This window comes from Rana temporaria, chromosome 3 (assembly GCF_905171775.1).
Source record: "Rana temporaria chromosome 3, aRanTem1.1, whole genome shotgun sequence".
Lineage (NCBI taxonomy): Eukaryota > Metazoa > Chordata > Amphibia > Anura > Ranidae > Rana > Rana temporaria.
In genome coordinates this window covers 110799711-110821754 of record NC_053491.1, presented here as the reverse complement: position 1 = coordinate 110821754, position 22044 = coordinate 110799711, and the positions used below count along the sequence as shown (strand labels likewise).

The 22044-nt window shown below is 41.0% G+C and overlaps 1 protein-coding gene across 1 annotated transcript in view; it reads right to left on the bottom strand.

Moving 5' to 3' along the window:
* LOC120931615 (kielin cysteine rich BMP regulator) overlaps window positions 1-22044 on the bottom strand; it is a 158876-nt gene that overhangs the window by 4089 nt on the left and 132743 nt on the right. The window contains exons 39-53 of the mRNA XM_040343229.1: window positions 19173-19255; window positions 18567-18660; window positions 16780-16953; window positions 16430-16512; window positions 16192-16312; window positions 16025-16107; window positions 15841-15940; window positions 15085-15173; window positions 12554-12656; window positions 11287-11429; window positions 7552-7724; window positions 7284-7395; window positions 5152-5253; window positions 776-940; window positions 198-495 (exon numbers count right to left, since the gene is read on the bottom strand). Of these exons, the coding sequence (XP_040199163.1) occupies window positions 198-495; window positions 776-940; window positions 5152-5253; window positions 7284-7395; window positions 7552-7724; window positions 11287-11429; window positions 12554-12656; window positions 15085-15173; window positions 15841-15940; window positions 16025-16107; window positions 16192-16312; window positions 16430-16512; window positions 16780-16953; window positions 18567-18660; window positions 19173-19255 (1923 nt within the window). The remainder of the gene's footprint in view (window positions 1-197; window positions 496-775; window positions 941-5151; window positions 5254-7283; window positions 7396-7551; window positions 7725-11286; window positions 11430-12553; window positions 12657-15084; window positions 15174-15840; window positions 15941-16024; window positions 16108-16191; window positions 16313-16429; window positions 16513-16779; window positions 16954-18566; window positions 18661-19172; window positions 19256-22044) is intronic.

The window sequence follows — 22044 nt, the reverse complement described above, 5'->3', positions numbered from 1 at the left end:
TTTTTTTAAATCACACACATAGGGGTACACATGATTAGGAGGATCCTCTAGGATGTTTATATGATGTAAAAATGCCTAATAAAATAATGCAGAATTGAAAATAATGATTCTCTCTTTATTTTATGGAGACACAAATTATGTTTCTTTCAAAACAGCACAATTTTTACAGAAATATTTTAAGATAACATTGTACTCACCACATAGTGCTGGAGACCTCCACTGCAACACAACTCCTGCCTCCCTGCACTCTGATGCGTATGCTTCCAGAGCATCACACAGACACTCATCTCCTGCTCCGCATGCGCACAGATCATATACACATGAAGCAAAGAACATCTCTGGTGGAACCACTCTGTGACATGGCTCAAACACACTGGACTTTAGTAATTTGCAACGACCATTGGCTTCTTTCCTAGCACGATATCCAGCCTGTTTACAGGGGTCCACATCTTGCCCATCCCAGCATACACTGGAGGAGTCGTTACTGCTTTGTACCTGTGTAAATCATAAAACATAAATGTAATTCAGCATACAGCTATACGGATCTTCATAACAGTATAACTGCACATTATAGTTTATATAATAATAATTGTATTTTTTATGTAAGCATCATCATTCTTAATGACAAGCCTCAAATAAAGTCCCACTACCCCTTTCCTTCTTTTTGTTACATATTATAGAGGCTTTCAAAATGTACAAAACTGTAAAGAGATAAAGAGCCTTAGAAATCAATAGCTAGAGAATTCTACTCGTCACACTGCAGCATTTTCATCACCTTCCAACTGTTTCCAAAGGCGGCCTCAGACAGAAGTATCTGACCCCTTCGATCACGGAAATCATCTTGAGGATAATTGTTGAAATTTCCACAAAGCCCACATAGATGATCACGATATGTTCCTGGGACGCTGACCTCAAGATGAGATCGTCCATTCCATTGTACCTGAAGGGTATGAATAGAGTGGAAAAGCAAAAAAAATTAAAAACAAGGTGGTAGACTGGCAGATCATTACAAATAAAACAAATATTTCTCTATCATCCATTGAAACACAGCTTGGTGATAATAAAAATTAAAAGTAAAATTTCACCATCTTCCTCCACCTTGATTTCTTGCGTCACATCTTCCCATGTCTCAGCAATGTCAGACAAAACATTTTTTTACAATTCAAGTATTTCTCTCCCGGGAGTTATAGGTTTCCATTCCCCGAACCAAAAGTTTTTGTTCAAACCTGTTTGCAGTTGCAAAATCCAGGGTAGGAATTCCATTTCCTCCCATCTTGGACTTTAAGCGAGAGAGAATGATGTGGTCCAAGGCACCATGTTTAATTGACCTCCATCACAAATTTGTACAGAAAAAGGAGAATTTGGTCAGGAGGACTTTAAATGAGGCCAATTACTATGTAGAGTAAGCATGTGGGATATATAGTATTGCTTAACCTCCCTGGCGGTATGATTATTTCAGAAAAAAGGTGCTGAAAGCGGTACCATTATTTGCAAGGAAATTTGGCGTTTTATACTGTAGGCCTGTAATTCTTAGGAATAACTCACTTAAATCTGACCAAACAAGAGTCTAGTAGGCATCCCGGGTATGATTTTTTTTTTTAAAAACAAAATTATAAATTATAATATAATAAATAATTATAAATAATTATAATTATAACAAATAATATAATTTAAATAAAAATTATTCAATAATGTAATCAACTCAAAATCACTGAAATTTGCTCAGTTTCAGAATTGTCGCTGTCATTACTTTTATTTTTTTATGACGAATTTCCCCACAAATCGCTATCGCACAATTTTGCAAGTGATTATAATTTATAATCGCTGTTTTCTACCTGCTCTAAAACCATTTTTGACATAAAGGGACACTTTTGATTGCTATGGACACTCTACAGTTTGCAGGCATAAAGAACAGTTTTTATTATATAAAAGTACATGCAGAACACTGGAAAGACCACTAGGGACAAGGGGGGTGTGTATTTTTTACATACAGTACTGTAATCTATAAGATTACAGTATACTGTATGTGTTGTGCTTGTTTACCTTTTTGAATTTGGCACCGTTCTCCGCTCCCGTGCGTCGTAACGTCGCAGGGAACGGAGATCGGCGGCACACAGAGGCACTGTGTGAATCGAGCGAGGTCCCGCTCGCTCACACAGCGCGGTGGCATCGCTGGATCCAGGGACAAGGTAAGTAAACCAAGCCTATGGATGCTGCAAGGCAAGCCAGAGTCTGACTCAGGGTTACCGATCGTAGCTAAAAAATCTCACCCCGAGTCAGACTCGGGAACACCGCTCAGAAGGTTAATTGGGTTCCAACACGAAAGGGGGGAGTTAGTTAGGGACTTTGAATGAGAGATGTATACCAAAAAGCAGCCTTAGCAAAGAGCATTTTAGGGCATACATATATGCATGATGTTCATACAGGTGATTTTATGTTTTTTTATACAGTTTTACTCCTAGATTTTCATTATACCATCAAGCCCCTCCAGTGGTTCATGTTGTGCAGGACTTGTCTTTACTCCACGATATGCCAAGTACCATGGCGTCAATATGTAATTTGTAGCATGTTTATGCGAATTTGTGGATGCAATTTTTTTTGTCATTCAGTATTCTGTACGTGATGTCACAAGGCATAATAAAATGCTCTTTGCTAAGGCTGTTTTTTGGTATACATCTCTCGTTCAAAGTTCCTAACTAACTCCCCCCTTTCGTGTTGGAACTCAATTAAACAATACTGTATATCCCATAAGCTTACTCTACATCGTGATTGGCCTCATTTAAAGTCCCCCCGACCAAATTCTCTTTTATCTTGGACTTTAAAGCTCTCAAAAGTTGCATATGGAGGTATTCCAATTTAATTGGTTTGGATCAGTGTGTATCCTTAAGGACTTCAAACGATTTCTGAACTTTGAGAGTTATATCTAAGGCCTCATACACACGAACGAGAAACTTGTCGTAAAAAGAAACATTGTTTTCCTCGACGAGTTCCTTGTCAGGCTTGTCGAGAATCTTGTCAAGCTTTCTTTGCGTACTCTCGCCGTTCTGAAACGCGGTGACGTACAACACGTGCAACGGCACTATAAAGGGGAAGTTCGATTCCACTGGCACAACCCTTGGGGCTGCTTTTGCTAATCTCATGTTACTCCGTGTTAAGTAAAAGTTTGGAAAGAGACGATTCACGCTTTTCAGTCTGTTACAGCGTGACGAACGTGCTATCTCCATTACGAACGCTACTTTTACCGAAGGTGCGCTCCCGTCTCATACTTTATTCTAAGCATGTGCAGGTTTCTAAGCATACACACGAGCGTGTTTCGTGTCATAAACCAGCCTGACGAGAAACATGATGAGGAAATTGAGACTCCCGACGAGAAAAAAGAGAACATGTTCTCTTTTTTTCTCGTCGAGAACCACAACAGTTTTCTCGATGAAAAACATACACACAACCGTTTTCCTCGGCAAAAAAGCTCTCCCACCAAGTTTCTTGATGGATTTTGTCGAGGAAAGCGCTTGTGTGTATGAGGCCTGATTCTCTCATATCGCTTGGAGTACTGGAGTATTTTCCTGGATACGATTCATGGCTAAGGCCTTTTTGTCTCACAAGAAGTTGACAAAGTTGAAGAATCATGTTCAGCATATTCAATTGTGAAGTTGGTCTTTCCTGCAGAGTATGCAAGTGCTAAGATTGATGGAATCCACTTTTGAAGCAGTCCCATTTGCTAATTTTTACTCCAGAACTTTGTAATGGTGTGGGGCACCTACTGTACATTCTCTCTTGAAAAGAAGATCTTATTACATCCTCAAACCAAGATATCTCTGTCATAGTGGCTTCTGTTCCTGGCATTGTTGGAGGGCAAGTTTTTATTGTTTCCCTTAAATTGAAAGAGTGTCAAGATGAATGCCAGTCTTTTGGCTCAGGGCACTGTTCTGAACCTTCTGTCTGGTCAGGGTTGCTGGTCTCAGGAAGATTCATAGCTTTCAGTCAACATCCTACATATTTAAGCAATTCATCTATCATTACTTTGCTGGACCCCATTCCCCCCTCCGAATGGTGATCTGGTCTGGGTTCAAAGTGAACAATGCCACAACCGTGGCTACCAGCAGACTATGTTTGGAACTGGGTAATGGTCTCTGTAGCTATCCAGGACATATGTCAGCCTTGGGGTGTTGTTGGATGTGGATCTGCTATCTTTTTGGTTCATCAACAGATGGGACAGATTTGTCTTCAGGATGCACGACTCAACGGCATATGCAGCAGATGCACTGATGGAAACATGGGATCAGTTCTCCCTGATGTATGTCTTTCCTTCACTGACGCTACAAACTTAACTACTAAGGATCAAGGCTGTGGGCATTCCAGTCATTTGCATAGCTCCAGATTGGTATCAGAACCAATCTCCATCCTATTTCAACTGTGAACTTACACTTTGCTTCTTGTTCCATGCCTTTGATGGCCTGGCTGCTGAAACCCAAGTTCTAAGAGACAGTTCTATCAGATTCAGTGCTCCTGACCATGCATAGAACTCATAAATCTACCTCCCAGAAGGTGTTTTATTGAATGTGGAAGACTTATTTTCACTGGAGTGAGTCTATGAGTCTCCTCACATGCTTTTTCAGTGAGCTATAGTGGTGGTGAGAAAAATGTTGCATACTTTTTTTTAAAGTTATGCTACATATGAGGTAGAACATGTAATAAATATAAAGTAGATGTTATCCCAATGTGGCTGAAAAAGTGGAAGTACTTGTAAATGCCCTTGCTTTGCATTTGTTTTCCTTTTTCCTTGCTGGGTTGGTCCACCCATGTTTGTTTTGGTGTGCTTGCCCCTCAGTTTGGACTGCTTTTGGATATCCCTAGATTGCTTATTATCATCCAGTTGGTACTCACCATAAGATCTTTGGAATTTATTAAGGGACACAGCTCCCTCCTCTCATATGCTATAGCTTTCTCTTTGGTTAGCTTACTACAAGTGAGCAGGTATTAGGTGGCAGAAGTTGTAGCATAAAGTGGGCAGGCCTTCAGTTTTCTAAGTGAATAGTGTTCATTTCTCCTGAAGGCAGCCGTATAATCCTAGGTTGCTTATTATCATCAAGCTGTGTCCCTCATGGACTCATAAACAATAATACTCCCAATAACAGATATCCAAGCAAATACCTTAACTCCAATGTTACTGTTCAGTAGAATAGTGTTTGTCTTCCTCTCAATGTATATATACGGTTCTTTCAAGTATGGCAACTCTACAGTCTGGTAATCTACCTGTAAAGGAAATTAGCTGTAAATTGACAGAATAAAATATTCAGGTAATGCTTACTAATGTAATTTTCATCTGTACCCAAAAATACAAACACAATGGAAGTATATATCACCAATATAGAAATGAATTGAAGTCTATTTTTATGCCCCGTACAAAAGATCGGAAATTCCACCAGCAAAAGTCTGATGTGAGCTTTTGTACAGAAATTCCGACCGTGTATATGCTCCATCGGACTTTTGCTGTCAGAATTTCCGCCAGCAAAAGATTGAGAGCCGGTTCTCAAATTTTTCTGGCGGAAAAAATTCCTATCGGAAAATCCAGTCGTCTGTAGCAATTCCGACTGGCAAAATTCTGACGCATGCTCGGAAACAATTTGATGCATGCTCGGAAGCATTTAACTTAATTTTCTCGGCTCGTCATAGTGTTGTACGTCACTGCGTTCTTGACAGATGAAAGTTCAGAGAACTTTTGTGTGAGCGTGTGTATACAAGCTAAGCTTGAGCGGAATTCCGTCGGAAAAACCATCCAAGGTTTTTCCGACGGAAAATCTGGTCGTGTGTACGCGGCATTAGAGTTGTTGACAGAAGATAAGGGGAGACATTACCTTTTAACTACTTGCCGACCAGCCGCCGCAGTTTTTATTGCGGCAGGTCGGCTCCCCTGCGCGAGAGCCCATAGCTATACGTCGGGCTCTCGAAGTGGCCGCTCGTCCCTGACTCCCGTGCGTGTGCCCAGTGGTGCCGCCCGGCACTCGCGATTGCTCGTTACAGAGCGAGGACCGGGAGCTGTCAGGGGAGAAATGCCTGACCGTCTGTTCATACAATGTATGAACAGCGATCAGTCATTTCCCCTAGTGAGGCCACCTCCCCCTACAGTTAGAACACACCCAGGGAACATACTTAACCTCTTCCCCGCCCCCTAGTGTTAACCCCTTCGCTGCCAGTGGCATTTTTATAGTAATCCAATGCATTTTTATAGCACTGATCGCTATAAAAATGCCAATGGTCCCATAAATGTGTCAAAAGTGTCCGCCATAATGTCGCAGTATCGAAAAAAAATCGCTGATCGCCGCCATTACTAGTAATAAAAAAATATTAATAAAAATGCCATAAAACTACCCCCTATTTTGTAAAAACTATAACTTTTGCGCAAACCAATCAATAAACGTTTGTTGCGATTTTTTTTTAGAAAAATATGTAGAAGAATACGTATCGGCCTAAACTGAGGAAAAAAATATTTTTTTATATATTTTTGGGGGATATTTATTATAGCAAAAAGTAAAAAATATAATTTTTTTTCAAAATTGTCGCTCTATTTTTGTTTATAGCGCAAAAACTAAAAACCGCAGAGGTGATCAAATACCACCAAAAGAAAGCTCTATTTGTGGGAAACAAAGGACGCCAATTTTGTTTGGGAGCCACGTCGCACGACCGCGCAATTGTCAGTTAAAGCGACGCAGTGCCGAATCACAAAAAGTGCTCTGGTCTTTGACCAGCAATATGGTTCGGGGGTTAAGTGGTTAAAGGACTTCTCTCAAAACTAAAAGGAAATCCCCATTTAGGCAGCTGTCATCAGAACAGGTGTTCCCATTTGAAAATCTCCCTCATTTCCTGTCCCTGTGACAACTCAAAAATGTAGTATTTACCATCACTTTTTAGACCAGTCACAGTGACCACCAAGACAAATAGAAAAGAATGAATCCCACCAGAAGCACTACAATAATGAAACATAATCACGCTGTTTTCTCCTCCTGTCAGCATGTTTACTGTCAGCAAATGTGCAGTGCTGCAGAGCCTGGAGTTTTAGGACTGACATTTTCAATCCTTGTCTAAGCACTTTTGTACATTATACATGAAATTAAAGGAGGCGAATATTAAGAAAAATGCAGGTAATTACACAAGTTGCATTAAACAATACATTTATGCTCTTAGTAAAGTGAACTGAATAAACCTTTTAAAATCAATTTTGTTGTGATTTTATCTAGATTTCCCACTTAAGATGGCAGAGAAATGATTACAGATGCCCCACTCACCACAACCACCCAGTCCTGCAGGAGCTGGACCACAGCATCCCCAATCAACACAGTCACTTCCTTTGTCCACGATACTCCGCGTTGTCCACGGTCATCATTTGTCACATGAATACTAAAAGGAATCAAAAGAATTAAAAAGGTCTTCTGAAGCATTAAACACATAATACATTATAAAAATGTTATGATGTTATAAGGCAGTGGCAGAAACAGACTGGGCATACAAACCAGTCTTCCGCTAACACTTGCTCTGTTCCTGAAGGACCCTCACCTGAAGTCTCCTCCTTCACAGTCTTCACTCAAGACATAGGTACAGCTGCCTTGGAAATGGTACATTTTACCATCAAAGGTCCTATAATGTGGGTCTCCAAATGCAATGCAGGTGGCTGGGCGAGGTATGCAGTGTGGACAGCACATGCCAGGGATCAGAGCTGGGGTCTCATCCTAAAAAAGGCAGAATATTAACTGATATATACTGATGAAAATACACAGCTGTCAACCAGGCTTCACATTTTCTGCTAAAATAATATTTTATTACTGTTCCTGGGAATAAAACACATTGGCCCGGATTCACAGACACTGGCGCATATTTATGGCGCCGTAGGGTATCTCCTTTACTCTACGCCGAGGCAAGCACTGAATTCACAAAGCACTTCCTCCCAAATCTGCGCTGGGTTTCCAAGGCGTAAGTCGGCGTAAGTGGAAGTGGGCGTGAGCCATGCTAATGAGGATGACCCCATGCTAATGATTGGCCGAGCGCCAGACAGATACGAATCGCCAACTGCGCATGCGCCGTCCCGTGGGTGCATCTTAGTGCGCATGCTCACAATCACATCGGAAACAACTGCCTAAGATACGTGATGGCGTGAACGTAACCTACGCCTAGTTATATTCACGTCCTACGTAAAATACGTCGGCTTGTGTTCCCTGTTGCAGCCCTTTGCATGGATGCTGCTGAGTTACACCTCCTTTATGTGGCATAACTTTACGCACAAGTGAGCAGGTATTAGGTGGCAGAAGTTGTAGCATAAAGTGAGCAGGCTTTACTTTACGCGCACTGCATCGGACGGACGGACGTTCGTGAATCGGCGTATCTCCCTCATTTGCATATGTGAATAGAAAATCAATGGGAGCGTAAATATGCGCCCACTCTACTCCGTTGTAGGCAAGTTACGTCGGTCGGATGAAGCCTATTTTCAGGCGTATGCTAGTTTCTGAGTCCGGCGCATTGATACGACGGCGCATATTTGCACTTACGCGGCATATCTCGAGATACGTTGGCGCAAGATCTTTGTGAATCCGGGCCAAAATGTACTGAATATTTCACTGTCTATATGCCCATATATTTTTGTCCTGATTCCAGTATATGTCCTTTGTAACCAAGAACCTATCTACATACAGTATATTTAATGTAGATTTAGATCCTAATTGGATGACATTTAAGCCCTGTGCACACAATCGGATTTTCCTACAGAAATTGTGTGTTGACAGACTGTTGGCCTAATATTCGATTGTTTGTTTGGTCCATCGGACAATTGTTGTTGGATTTTCCACGGACAAATGTTGGATGGCACACTTTAAAATTTTCCACGGACAATGTTCTGTTGTCAGATTTTCCAATTGTGTGTGCACAAGTCCATTAAATAAAAGTCCAAAATAAAATAAAAAACATGCATGCTCGGAAGTAATGTTCACCAAACACAACCTTAGCAGAAGATGCCCAAAGATTGGTGCTAAAGAGCTGAAAAACCATGTAGTATGTCACTATGTTCGTGTTTGTTGGCCGACAATTGTGTGCCGTTTGTATGCAAGACAAGTTCCTGGCCAACACCCTTTGGACAAAAGTCCGAAGCTTTGTCTGCGGAAAATCCGATCGTGTGTATGAGGCTTAAGTTTACTAAAGTACTGTGTATAATAAATAATTGTCTTTTTTTTCCTTTCTCTTTTTTTTTTTTTATAAAACGGTTTTACTTTTTTTTCATCCTTTTTTACTTCTCAGTGCTGCCTCTTCCTGTCAATGTGCATACAACAGCTATGGTGACAACTGTGTATTGGGAACAGACACTTTTGGGAATATTTACTAAAACTGAAGCACTCAGAATCTGGTGAAGCTGTGCTTAGCAGCCAATCAGCTTCTAACTTTAGCTTTTTCAATTAAGCTTTGACAATAAGCCCACGTTCACATCGGGCCATTTTGACAAATCGCTGCCTATTGCTGACAATGGGAATGTCCGAATCGTTGCAATACTGACTTTGCAACGCCGCACCGATTACCAAAAGTAGTTCCTGGACTACTTTTGGCGACCTCGGGGGCAATTTCAATAGACGGCTGTGCAGGAACCCGCACAGATATCTGTGAAATCACTCCTGAAGTCGGACTGAAATGCAGGTTTGAAATTGGGTGAGTTCAGCTGAACTTGCACGATTTCACGTTTTCAAACCCTCCTTCAGTGCGAACCCAGGCTCAAACTAGATGCTGATTGGCTGATTGGTTTCTGCACCAGATTTTTGCCCTCTCCATTTTTAGTAAATCCCACCATGAATACATGTGATAGGGTTACAACAACGGAGAGCAATTCAGAGATGCGTACAAACCATTTTAACTCTATTAAAGGAAGTGCCTGAACAAGGACCTTTATGGCAGGATCAGCACATATTTAACCGCTTAACGCCCGCCGCACGACTATATACGTCCACAGAATGGCACGCACAAGCAGATGCGGCGGGCGGCTTACCTCCGGGAGCGATCCGACTCGAGGGGACGGCTGTTCGTTTCTGTCCGCCCCTTCGTGATCGCTCCCAGCCAATCCTGTGAGCCGCCGCCGTGTCACTTCCTCTGCCTGTAAAATGTAAACACTGGCAGAGGAAGTGATGCAGCTCTCATCTCGGCGGTATTTTCAAACCGCCGAGATGAGAGAAGAGTCACAGTAAGTCACACCTAACACTACACTGACACCAGTACACATAGGCACATTTAACCCCTTCCGATCACCCCCCACCCCCCTGTCACACTGCCACTGAATGCAGTGATCATATATGTACTGATCACTGCATTTAGTGTCAGTGTGACAGTTAGTGTGACAGCCAGTTAGTGTTAGGTCCAGGGTAGCCCCGTACCCCCCTAATAAAGTTTTAACCCCTTGATCACCGCCCTAGATAACCCTTTCACTCCCTATTGCCAGTGTCACTAAGCGATTATTTTTCTGATCGCTGTATTAGTGTCACTGTTGCCGCTAGGAAGCTATTTTTTTTTTATTGCGATTTTTTTTTTTACTAAAGACCTGTGGCTGAATAAATGTTGGCCTAAATTTTTGACAAAAATTTTGTTTATTCAATTTTTTTATAACAAAAAGTAAAAAATATTGTTTTTTTTTCAAAAATGTCGCTCTATTTTTGTTTATAGCGCAAAAAATAAAAATCGCAGAGGCAATCAAATACCATCAAAAGAAAGCTCTATTTGTGGGAAGAAAAGGACGCGAATTTTGTTTGGGAGCCACGTCGCACGACCGCGCAATTGTCTGTTAAAGCGACGCAGTGCCGAATTGTAAAAACGCCTCTGGGCATTTAGCAGCATATTGGTCCGGGGCTTAAGTGGTTAAAGGAACGCTGTATACTTAAAAAAATAGAAAATGACTTAAAATCACATTTATACGGTAATGATTATACAAGTTTTTACAGACCGGGTTTAAGCCCCCATACACACTATTAGATTTTCTGAAGATTTTTATCTTCAGTTTTACCAAAACCATGTAGTGCAAGGACCTGCCTGATTGCATACAAGTTGAAACTCTTAAGGTTTGACCTCATATTAGATGGTTTTGGTAAATCTGAAGATAAAAATCTGCAGAAAATCTAATAGTGTGTATGGGGCTTTAGATTTAATTTGAATAAAGGCTTGCTAAATAATCACCAGGAAATAAATATCGTATGAGGAGTAGCATTACATCTCTGTAGCAAGTAAATCTGACATTATAGAAATGATATGATATAATTTATAGTAACTCACAGCAGTACAGGATACTTGTGGACACCTCTCACTGTGGCAGTGCACCTCTCCAGAAACACATGTACAGGTTGTACACTCATTCACCTGCCAATGCTCATTAGATAAGTACCTCTGCCCTTGATACAGACAGGATACAGCTGAAGCTGAAAAGAGAAAGATGTATGTTATAATGTTTGTCACTGATACCAAAGAAGCCACCCAAACAGCTAGCCAAAAGGCTTATAAAGAACACCTTCCACAAGAGAAATGTAGATGTTTCTTTTGCTGACCTCCTTCTTACAATCCTATTTTCCTGGCTATTCTGGCTTTAGAATTTTCTGAATCCCAGGCCCAGAGCAATCATGTAGCAAGTGAATTCAGATTTCATTTAGGAAAGCTGATCCTTGTCAGTGACCCAAAGAGCCCTGTAGCCAAATGGCCCACATAACAGGCAGGTGGCTAGCATTTTCAAACAGAGAAAATCAATGGCAGCCTCTGTATGTCATGTTTTTTTTAAAATGTATAGTCCAATCTTTGTTTGTTTTGGAAAGAATGGAGATGTGTTAGAATCGGGTTTGTTCATTATTTGCTGTCAATTTCCCGTTGTGGAGATCTTCCTTCACTTCCTGTCCTGGAAACACAACAGAAAGTGAGAGAAAATCTCTACATAGTATAGGAACGTTCCCGTTTAGACAGTTGTCTCCAGAACAGGTCTCCTCAATGGAAAATTGACCCTTACCTCTTGTTCTGGTGATGACTGTAAGGACCTGTACACACGACCGAACATGTCTGCTGAAACTGGTCCCAGTTTCAGCGGACATGTTCGGTCGTCTGTACGTCCGACCGGACAATTTTCCGGCGGATCGGACAGGTTTCCAGCGGACAAATGTTTCTTAGAGTGCTAAGAAACATGTCCGCTGGAAGCCTGTCCGTCGGACATGTTCGGTCGTCTGTACAGACTCGAAAGCCCTCGCATGCGTCAAAGTGATTCGACGCATGCATGGAAGCATTGAACTTCCAGGGCCGCGACAGCGCAGGCAGCGTTACCGCGTATATATTGTCCGCGCGGATTTCTGTTTGATGGTGTGTACAACCATCAGACAGAAATCTCTGAGCGGACATCTCCACTGAAAACGGTCCGGCGGACCGTTTTCATCGGACAGTCCGTCCGTGTGAACGAGGCCTAACATTTTGAATTTCCTCTCACTTTCTGTTTTACTGACGATGATTACCATTATGAACAGAGATAAATGCATTGTCCATCACTGATGTTCCATGGCCTACTCACCCTGACAAACTTGGCAGCAAGTTCCCGGTGTCCGCACTTTTAGTTCACCTTGCTGGCACTGAATAGGACGGCACTCTTGTATCTGGCAGTCAACATGCCCCAGCTGTGAAAAACAAAGTATTTTAACAACTAATGTAGATATTATAGACAGATATTCCTAGAATTTTGCACATAAATATAACTGTTCACTACAGGAATCAATCATTTCTAGAGGGATAGTCTCACTACAATTTTATAACTTTTACAAAAAAAATTGTATGAACATTTGTTCATTTAACAGTTGCCACAGAGCCAAGGTACACCCTCTGAGGAAAAGCTTACCATTCAAGTTTGAAAATAAATAAAACAGTAAGCACGTGGACGTTTTCACACATTGCATTTGCCTAACATAAGACTCCCGGGTGATTTCCTCGCCTGGGGAGCCACAGCTGGAGCATACAGCCTGTCATACAAATGAATGGCTGTACCTGGCCATAGTCGTATAAATGCCAATGCTTCCATGCATCAGTGTTTACCTGCACATGTAATGTTTTTTTGGATGTATAAGTTTTGCATTTAGTATAGCACCAAGGATTTTGCTCTAGGCATAGAAAATCAAAGTCAAAGTGCATGAGGCTTAAGGCCTGGTCACTACCTTTGCATTTTTATGTGCATTTTGGAACACACAAAAACACATGTGCCATAAAAATGCATTGAATCCAATTAGGCCGTTCACATCCATGTGTAGTGTACAATGCATGTTAAAAGACACACAAAAAATACCCAACAAGAGCGGATACAGATAGATAAGAACCTAGTATAAGAGTAGCACACATGTAAAATGTTTCTTTTACCATTCATAGGTTCTTTAAAACAGCCAATCTACCCAAAGCAATATCTCAGGCCTCGTACACGTTTTCCTGGACAGAATCCATCAAGAAACTTGGTGGGAGAGCTTTTTTGCCGAGGAAAACGGTTGTGTGTATGTTTTTCATCGAGAAAACTGTCGAGGAACTCGATGAGAAAAAAAAGAGAACAAGTTCTCTTTTTCCTCATCGGGAGTCTCAATTTCCTCGTTGTCTTCCTCGTCGGGCTGGTTTTCGATGAGAAACACGTTCGTGTGTATGCTTAGAAACCCGCGCATGCTCAGAATAAAGTATGAGACGGGAGCGTGCCTTCGGTAAAAGTAGGGTTTGTAATGGAGATAGCACATTCGTCACGCTGTAACAGACTGAAAAGCGTGAATCGTCTCTCACCAAACTTTTACTTAACACGCAGTAACATGAGATTAGCAAAAGCAGCCCCAAGGGTGGCGCCAGTGGAATCAAACTTCCCCTTTATAGTGCCGTTGTACGTGTTGTACGTCACCGCGTTTGAGAACAACAAAATTTTGTCTTGACAGTGTGTACGCAAAGAAAGCTTGTCAAGATTCTCAACAAGCCTAACAAGGAAATCGTCGAGGAAAACGATGTTTCATTTACGACGGGTTCCTCGGTCGTGTGTACGAGGCCTGAGTGTATGATAGTTACCATTGGGATGAATTATTAACAATTGTTTTAAATTGTTCAAAGATTTTTGTGGGGAGATCTTTGAAGATGTCTTCTAAGCTCTGCCTATCTGCTATCTACCACTGTATTTCCAAGTGATCTCACTGCTGATTGCTTAATTTATTGTGTACTACAAAGAATGCAGCCGGAAAAGTAATACTCCATGTTAGGTAGGAGCAGACCTTGGAACATCAAAGTGGAAATTTTTCTTCTGAGGCTCCCGAGTGATATTCAGCAAGTTGATTATTCATGCATCAGCATCCACCCATGATGAGTTTTAGAAGGCTGAACCTTTCAAGGACATTTGTCATGAGAGAAACATAAAGGCTAATACCCTCTCCACGTGAAAAGCCTGGCTGCCTGACTGTCTTGCTGACCATATTAGCTTTACTTTTTTGAGTCACTGACCTAAAACAAGTATCGACATAAGAACTTCTCACTTTCTAAATCTACAAACTTGTTCCTGGTCAGATTATATTAACTGAATTTTTTTCTAGCATAGTTTTCTTTAAATAGTTTACGCTATGTTTACAAAATCATACAAGAAAGGATACTTTGTCAATAGCTACATCATACTTTACAGTACATAGAAGGCCAAGAGATGTTAGCTGATGACATTTACCTTCCTATGAGATGTTATCTGATGACATTTGCCTTCCTATGAGATGTTATCTGATGACATTTGCCTTCCTATGAGATGTTATCTGATGACATTTGCCTTCCTATGAGATGCTAGCTGGTGCCATTTTCTTTCCTTACATTCTGCTGTCTGCACATCAACATAGCTACCGATAAATCATTAGCTTATTTCTAACTACAGTAATAATTTTCAAGATGAGATGAGATCAGGATTCAGGAAGTTTTAAATTTTCCACACCAAAACAGTAACAAAAAAAAACATGTTTCATACCTTACATCATTATTAGATCAGCTTTATGCGGGTTCTTGTTAAGATATCTACACTATATACTATATCCATGAAATGTCAACATAAACACCACTCACTGTACAGGTGCAGGTGATACATGGATTTTGTCTGTCTGCCCAAGTCTCTCCATCTGAAACCCTTCGTCCTTCAAGCTCAACCAAACATTCTGTACAGGGATGACACTAAGTTAGTAAAATAATGCCTTGTAAAAGGTTTTGCAGTATAATTGTACAATAAAGTGGCAACCACCTCAACCTATAACTGGCCTTTGGCAGCAAGTTGTTCACGAAAGGGCAATGCACATCACAAACAAACAAAAGATTTTCCAAGCACACTTACCAGCCAGCCTGCAAAACAACCAAACTGACCCTGTCTAACAGTTTACGTTAAAGTGGTACTAAAGGTTCAGTTTTTTTAAAATAACAAATATGTCATACTTACCTGCAGTGTGCAGTTCATTTTGCCCCAATTGTCCTCTTCTGGGGTCCCACGGCGGCTCTCGTGGCTCCTCCCTGTAATAGCTAACCCCCCCTGGGAAGCTCTCCCCCATGTCATAGTGTATGACTCGGCCCCGCCCCCCTGTTAGACAGGGTAAATTTGTTTGTTTTGGCTGGTAAGTGTGCTGGGAAATCTTTTGTTTGTTTGTGATGTCAGTTGCCTTTCCACGTGCACCTTGCTGCAAAGGCCAGTTATGGGTTGGGGGGGGGTTGCCACTTTTTAGTACAGTTGGTTAAATTGGGTACAACAGGGGTGCACTGGATGCCTTTGCTGCCATTGTGCTTTTGCTGGGCATCACATACACCCTGTTTTAGTCTCACTAAAATAAGTCTCACCAGTGCATACTGGGCAACATGAACCAGGCGGTGTGATCTGTTCTGAACGAGGGCAGCTGAGAACTGGGCAGGGTCTATGTTCACACAGCCATGTTAGGTCCTAAAACAAAACCATAAAATACAATAATGAGGGGTAAAAAACATAAACATAGGATAATCAAGCTCTAGAATGTATTTTTTGTACCTTGCACTGGCAGGTGTAACAGGGGTCATTGATAACCTGTATCTCACTTCCCACCAGTAAGTCTGTACAGTTGCTCAGAGCCTCTAAAAACAGAGTAAATTAGATATGCATGTAATTCATGTTTTTTTACTTCAACTACTTCGAGATGATTAAAATGTACAACTTACGGGCACAGCTGGCACAGCACTGGCCAAAAGCAGGTGGCAAAATTTGACTTTTGGGACAATCCACAAGGCTGGGGCACTGCTTTCTGCTGCAACGTCTGTACTGGCGGCCATCTGGTAAACGCTATACAGAGAATGGAAACTTAATTGGTATAATATACCGATAACTATGGGCACCATTTTCTTTCAGAGGTATTTGTTAATAAGTTAACTCTTACATACAATAATTGTAATCTCTTACCTCACATGTGCAGATCTCACATGGATCATCAGAAGGGTGGAAACTGTCCCCAGGAACGTACACCTTTTTATTAACTACACAGTCTAAAAGGAAATGCAGGTAAAGTTATACAGTAGGACCATGTAAATAATATAAATGATATACAGATGGAGCGTTAACGCAGGGAAAAGGGTAGATTGAGCATGTAAACTACCAGAAATCCAAAGATAGTGACAGATAATAAACCAGAAATATAACTCACATATACAAAAAAAACACAGATAAAGTTTTACATAGGAGAAAAGTTCAGGCAGGAAATAACATTCAGATACTACATATGGTAAACCCAGAGAAGGTGATAATATATATACCTGCACACAGAGGACAGCACTCCCCAGGCAATGTTATGTGACTGCTACAAGAAGTGATACACTGCAACATGGAGCAGGTAGTGACACCATCCACACACATGCATGCCATGCAGCGGTCCACACTGGAGACCCAGTTGCTGTGGTCTTTATATTCCCGACCATTATAAATACAGCCTGTAAAACAAATGTAGGAATGGTGTAACATAAGCTGTGTAGGCATCACAGAAAAAAGTGGTAGATTTAAAAAAAAAGTGTTAAATGCATGGTAGTGGTTGAAGTGAAAGGATGCCTTTTAAATAGTATTACATCCAATGTAGAAGCTCCAGTGTTGGCTGGTATGAGGTGTCCATTATGCTGAAGTGCTCACAATTACATATTTGCAATATCATTATGTCTGGACGCTTCAGCAGGACATTACAGGCAGAAGAAAACTAGATACATTGAGTTGGATATGTCCGATGACTACCAATTGTTTTCAATAGATACTGCAAAGATAAGTACAGTACGTGGCCTACAGCTCATGCATGTTTTTCTAGACTAGACTAGACTAGATGTCCATGCATATGTATATTTGGGAAGAAAGAAAGGGATCTGTAGTTGGTGACATCATTGTTATGCTTTATACTTGGGTCAATTGCAGAATTAACTTTTTCTATTGTCTCAACAGTATAGATTATGGGGCTAGAATGAAAAAGTCTATGTGTTTGTGTCAACTAAACAGGGTCAGATTTATACCACCTGCCCTGCTTGCCAACTGTCTTGTGAAGCCCATCTTCCATTCCAATCAACAGGCTACATAGCAATGGAAGACATCATTACTACATGAGGTTTACCAAGGGTGGGGCAGAGACATTTAAGCAATTATTAAGCACTTTGTGTGAAACGCATCTGCTGAACAGTGTGGATACCTCTTGTGTCATGTTTTTTAAACCTTTGACTCTACAATTTAGCAACAAATTTTTCATCATATCTGGATGAGCCGCTTTTTCTCTTTGTTGCAGAGACATTTAGGAGGCTGTTTGCTCAGTCTACACCTAGTGCTGATGACTAAGGGCCCTTTCACACGGGGCTGTCTGTGTGCGGGCTCCACTTTGCTCAGCGGGGATCGCTCCGTCGATCCCCACTGAGCAGGCAGATGACAGGTCGGTCACTGCCACTCTCCCTGTAGAGTCCGTTGTCATTCGATCCGATCCGCCAGACGGATGGAAAAGTAGGGTTTTCCTCCGTCACACTTTGGCGAATCGGAGCTGGTCGGATGTCAGTGGGCATGTCACTGCTGACATCAGTGGCTCCATAGAGGTGCACAGAGCGCCCGTTCAGGTCCGCCTAAAGAACTGGCAGGCGGACCTAAACTGTCCGCCCGTGTGAAAGGGTCCTACGAGAGCAGGGAAAATTGTCAATCTATTCTGATAGAAGTCTAGTTCTATGTATGGATCCAGAGTGGGTGACTTGTAATTACACAATAGAATAGTCAGACAACAAAATTACACAAGTTGTGTATGAACTAAAACAATGAGAACCCAGAGAGACTGCTCCGCCAGGAAGGACAACAGTCTCCAAACTTTTATCTGATGTATTATGCGTGTATTAGAATTAGGTTACTGATTGTCAATACCATACCATGCAGGTTTTTTTTGCTTTCAGAACCTACCAAATTATTTAAAGTGAGTATTAGTTTTTACTGTAATCTACCAAATGTACTTGAAACTCTAGACTTTCATTCTATCTATTCAGTTCTATGGCACTTGCATCTATTAAGCAAGGACAAGGCTTGCATTGAGACTCACCTCTACAACGAGGACAGCATGCTCCAGGATCAGTCACTTGTTGTGTACATGGCAGAGCGGGACATGTGGGAGGCTCACATTGTACACTGCCTGACTGTAAAGAAACACAAAACATCAAATCAAAGAAACCCATGCAGAAAATACCTGTAAAATGCAAGCATATACAATTTTCCAACATACTGAGGGGAATTTATCAGAACTGGAGCAGCTGTGCATGACAACCAATCAGCTTCTGTCTTTCATTTTCAAAATCTAACTGAACAAGCTGCAGCTAGAAGCTGATTCGTTGCCATGCAAAGTTTTGATAAATCCCCATCACTGTAAGCAGCATTGTCTAGGAAACATGAAACTGTCAGTATGGCACTGCTCGGGGAGGAGTGAGAACCGAGCCATCGGCGGTATTCGGTTCTCAGTGCAAAGACGCCGGGGTACAGCCTGATGCTCCATCCACCGAGGTAAGTATGAATAGCAAAAAAACAACAACATACTTCTCTTTTAAGTAAAGGTTTTCCATTGTTCTGAAAACAGAACTGATGCCATATACGAGGAGTCTATAAATGACAGAAATGCAGAAGTCCAATTTCATTTGTGCATTTGTGTACTTACTTTACATGTGCATTGCAGACATGGATCTGTGGGGGGCACCCAGCGAGCGCCTTCACTGTATTCCTTCCCTTGGTACCAGCATACTGATAAATAGAAAAAAATAGAAAAAAAAAAAATAGAAAAAAAAGTATACAGTTTTTAAAAGTGGATTTAGCGTATATGAAACACACAAATCAGGGCATGATAAACAAGGAAATAAGTTGAATTTATAAGATGATTTTGTTTCAGGGTAAAGATAAATTATTTACAGACCTGATGGTTTATAATATTTTAGGTTTGTAAAAAAATCATCTTTACCCTGAAACAAATCTAAATATGTGAACAAGCTAGTTTATTTTGAGCTGTGATGTTTGGTCAAAATGAAAAAATTAAAATCAGCCCAAGTGACATTGCTAACTATTAGGCCTCATGCACACTGGACGTTAAAATAACATAATAAAAACGTCAGTAGCTTTGCAGTGAGTTTTTCAACTTTTTTCAGCTTTTTCAACGTTTTTTCAATAGCATTTTTTAGCGTTTATTGGCGTTTTTAGCGTTTTTCCGCGTTAGCGATTTTAGCGTTTTTTGGTTAAAAAAAATAAATATATATATATATTTTTTTCAATGGATCAAAAACGTTAAAAAAAAGCTAGTGAGTGAAGTTTTTGAGCGTTTATCAGCGTTTATTGACGTTCATCAGCGTTTATCAGCGTTAGAGCGTTTTTACAGCTGAAAAAAACTCACTCGGAACCCACTATTTATTTATTTTTTTTACTGCTCAAAAACGCCACTGCCCAAAACTGCTGATAGCAGCCTATGTGTGCACATAGGATAACATGATGGAGAGTTTATTGACTGTAGAAAAAAACGTCTACTGCCAAAAACAGCTGCTGTAAAAACGTCCAAAAACGTCCAGTGTTCATGAGGCCTTAATCTTAGTAATAATCTTAATACTAGTATTAGTATTAATTCTTATCCTTGAGTCTGCATTCCTTGAAATATTTATCTTCCAAACCTTCGCTCCAAACATTCCACACCACCCCCATTGTGAGTTTGGTTCTCATCAAAGTGCCTGACTATGCCCACCCTTTCCGCCCAGCCCCTCCATTCTTAGAAGTCATGCTACAGTTTCTATGATTGAAACATGTTCTATGACAGAAGGATGGGTGGATGATTAAAAGGTCTGCCCTCCCCATTCATAGAACCTGTTTCATTCATAGAAGCTGTAGTATGGCTTCTATGCATGGAGGTGCTGGGCGGAAAGGGTGGGCATAGACGTGCACTCTTGATGAGTCCTTTTCACTGCTCACTCAGTTCTATCAACCCTTGCAGCACCATAAGATTATGAAGGGTGAAGATTTCACGGAAAGCAGTGTGCTCAGGTACTATTTTAGCTGATAGGTAAATTTGGCACAACATTTTGGGTTATTGGGGGGTCGTATATAATAGTTTAGGTATATGACATGATTTGGGTTCACTTTATAGTCAAATACGGAAAGCAAGTTTTCAAACTCCTGCATTTGCCCCTTTTCCTGGTCATGTTATTGACAACTTCAGCAATTCATGGAGTCCAACAGTAGTTTTAGTGAAGAGGACTAGTTTCTGAGTGATTCTGCATGTGTTCCCGAAACATGCAGGTGTAAATGGGGTCTAATAGTATTCTACTGTGTTGCTTACAACACTGCATCGAGTAATCTTTGGTTCTCTCTTTTGTATCTTTGCCCACATTTTAAAATAAGATCCAGGAATATTTTATTACAGGCATACCCCACTTTTAAGTACAATGGAACCGTTTCGCAATACGAGCACTGTAGTTAAAAAAAAACTGATTCCGTTTGCAAGTGTTGTCACGCAAAACGAGCAGGATTCAAGCAAAAGCTGTGTGCAGTACTGCGTTTGGCCTGAGGTGGAGGGGCTCCGGAGCCGAACAGAGCTGAGCAAAGACGATCGGAGCTGTTCGAAAAATGCTCGAAAAACATTGGAAATACTCCATTCCCAAGCCTTTCCAAGTTCAGCCGAGCTGTCCTCATGCCTTTCCGGGTGTTTCCGAGGCTCTCCAGGCCCCCCCCACCTCTGGCCACATGCGGTATTGCATGCCATTGAAGTCAATGCGGAACAAATTATTTTGATTTTCATTGACTTCTATGGGGAAACTCGGTTTGATATGCGAGTACTTTGGATTACGAGCATTCTCCTGGAACGGATTATGCTCGTAATCCGAGGTTCCACTGTACACAATGGGACCGGAACATGTATGTAAAATGAAAATGTACTTAAAGTGAAGCAATGCTTTTTATGTTTATTGTAGTGAGGGTGTCAGGGCTGTAGTGAGGGTGTCAGGGAAACAGTGGAACAGGGCGGGCTATGCTCTCGGACCTTCAGCTCCTTCTACTGTGGCTGCAAAATGTCTGTACAGCACTTGCGAGGCACTTACATACACTCGCGGGTATGTCTGTACGCACGAGTGTACGTAAAGTGAGTGTACTTAAAGCGGGGCATGCCTGTGTATTTAAAAATAATTATGCAGAATACTGTCCAATGCCAGAAAAATTATGTGTATTAAATAGGAATCTAAAAACTTCTATTCAATAAATTCACATTAACCTAAAATATGGGTCAGTATAATTATTTTAAGATATGATGACATGACCTGCAACAAATTTGGCATGTGAAATAGTGGCTCTGTATTGGAATTACAAGCAGCTAGCATTTTTATAAAGCCCCAACTGTTTTTTCATAACAGGTGTAATTTAGGCTTTTTTTGGGGGTTTAATAATTATTTATTGCGGATTCAAATAGAAAACAATACAAAATATAATGTATGAAAGTAAACAAAGCATGAAATTTCACCATAATAAGTCACACCTCTACTAAACATGTAACTCACAAAATA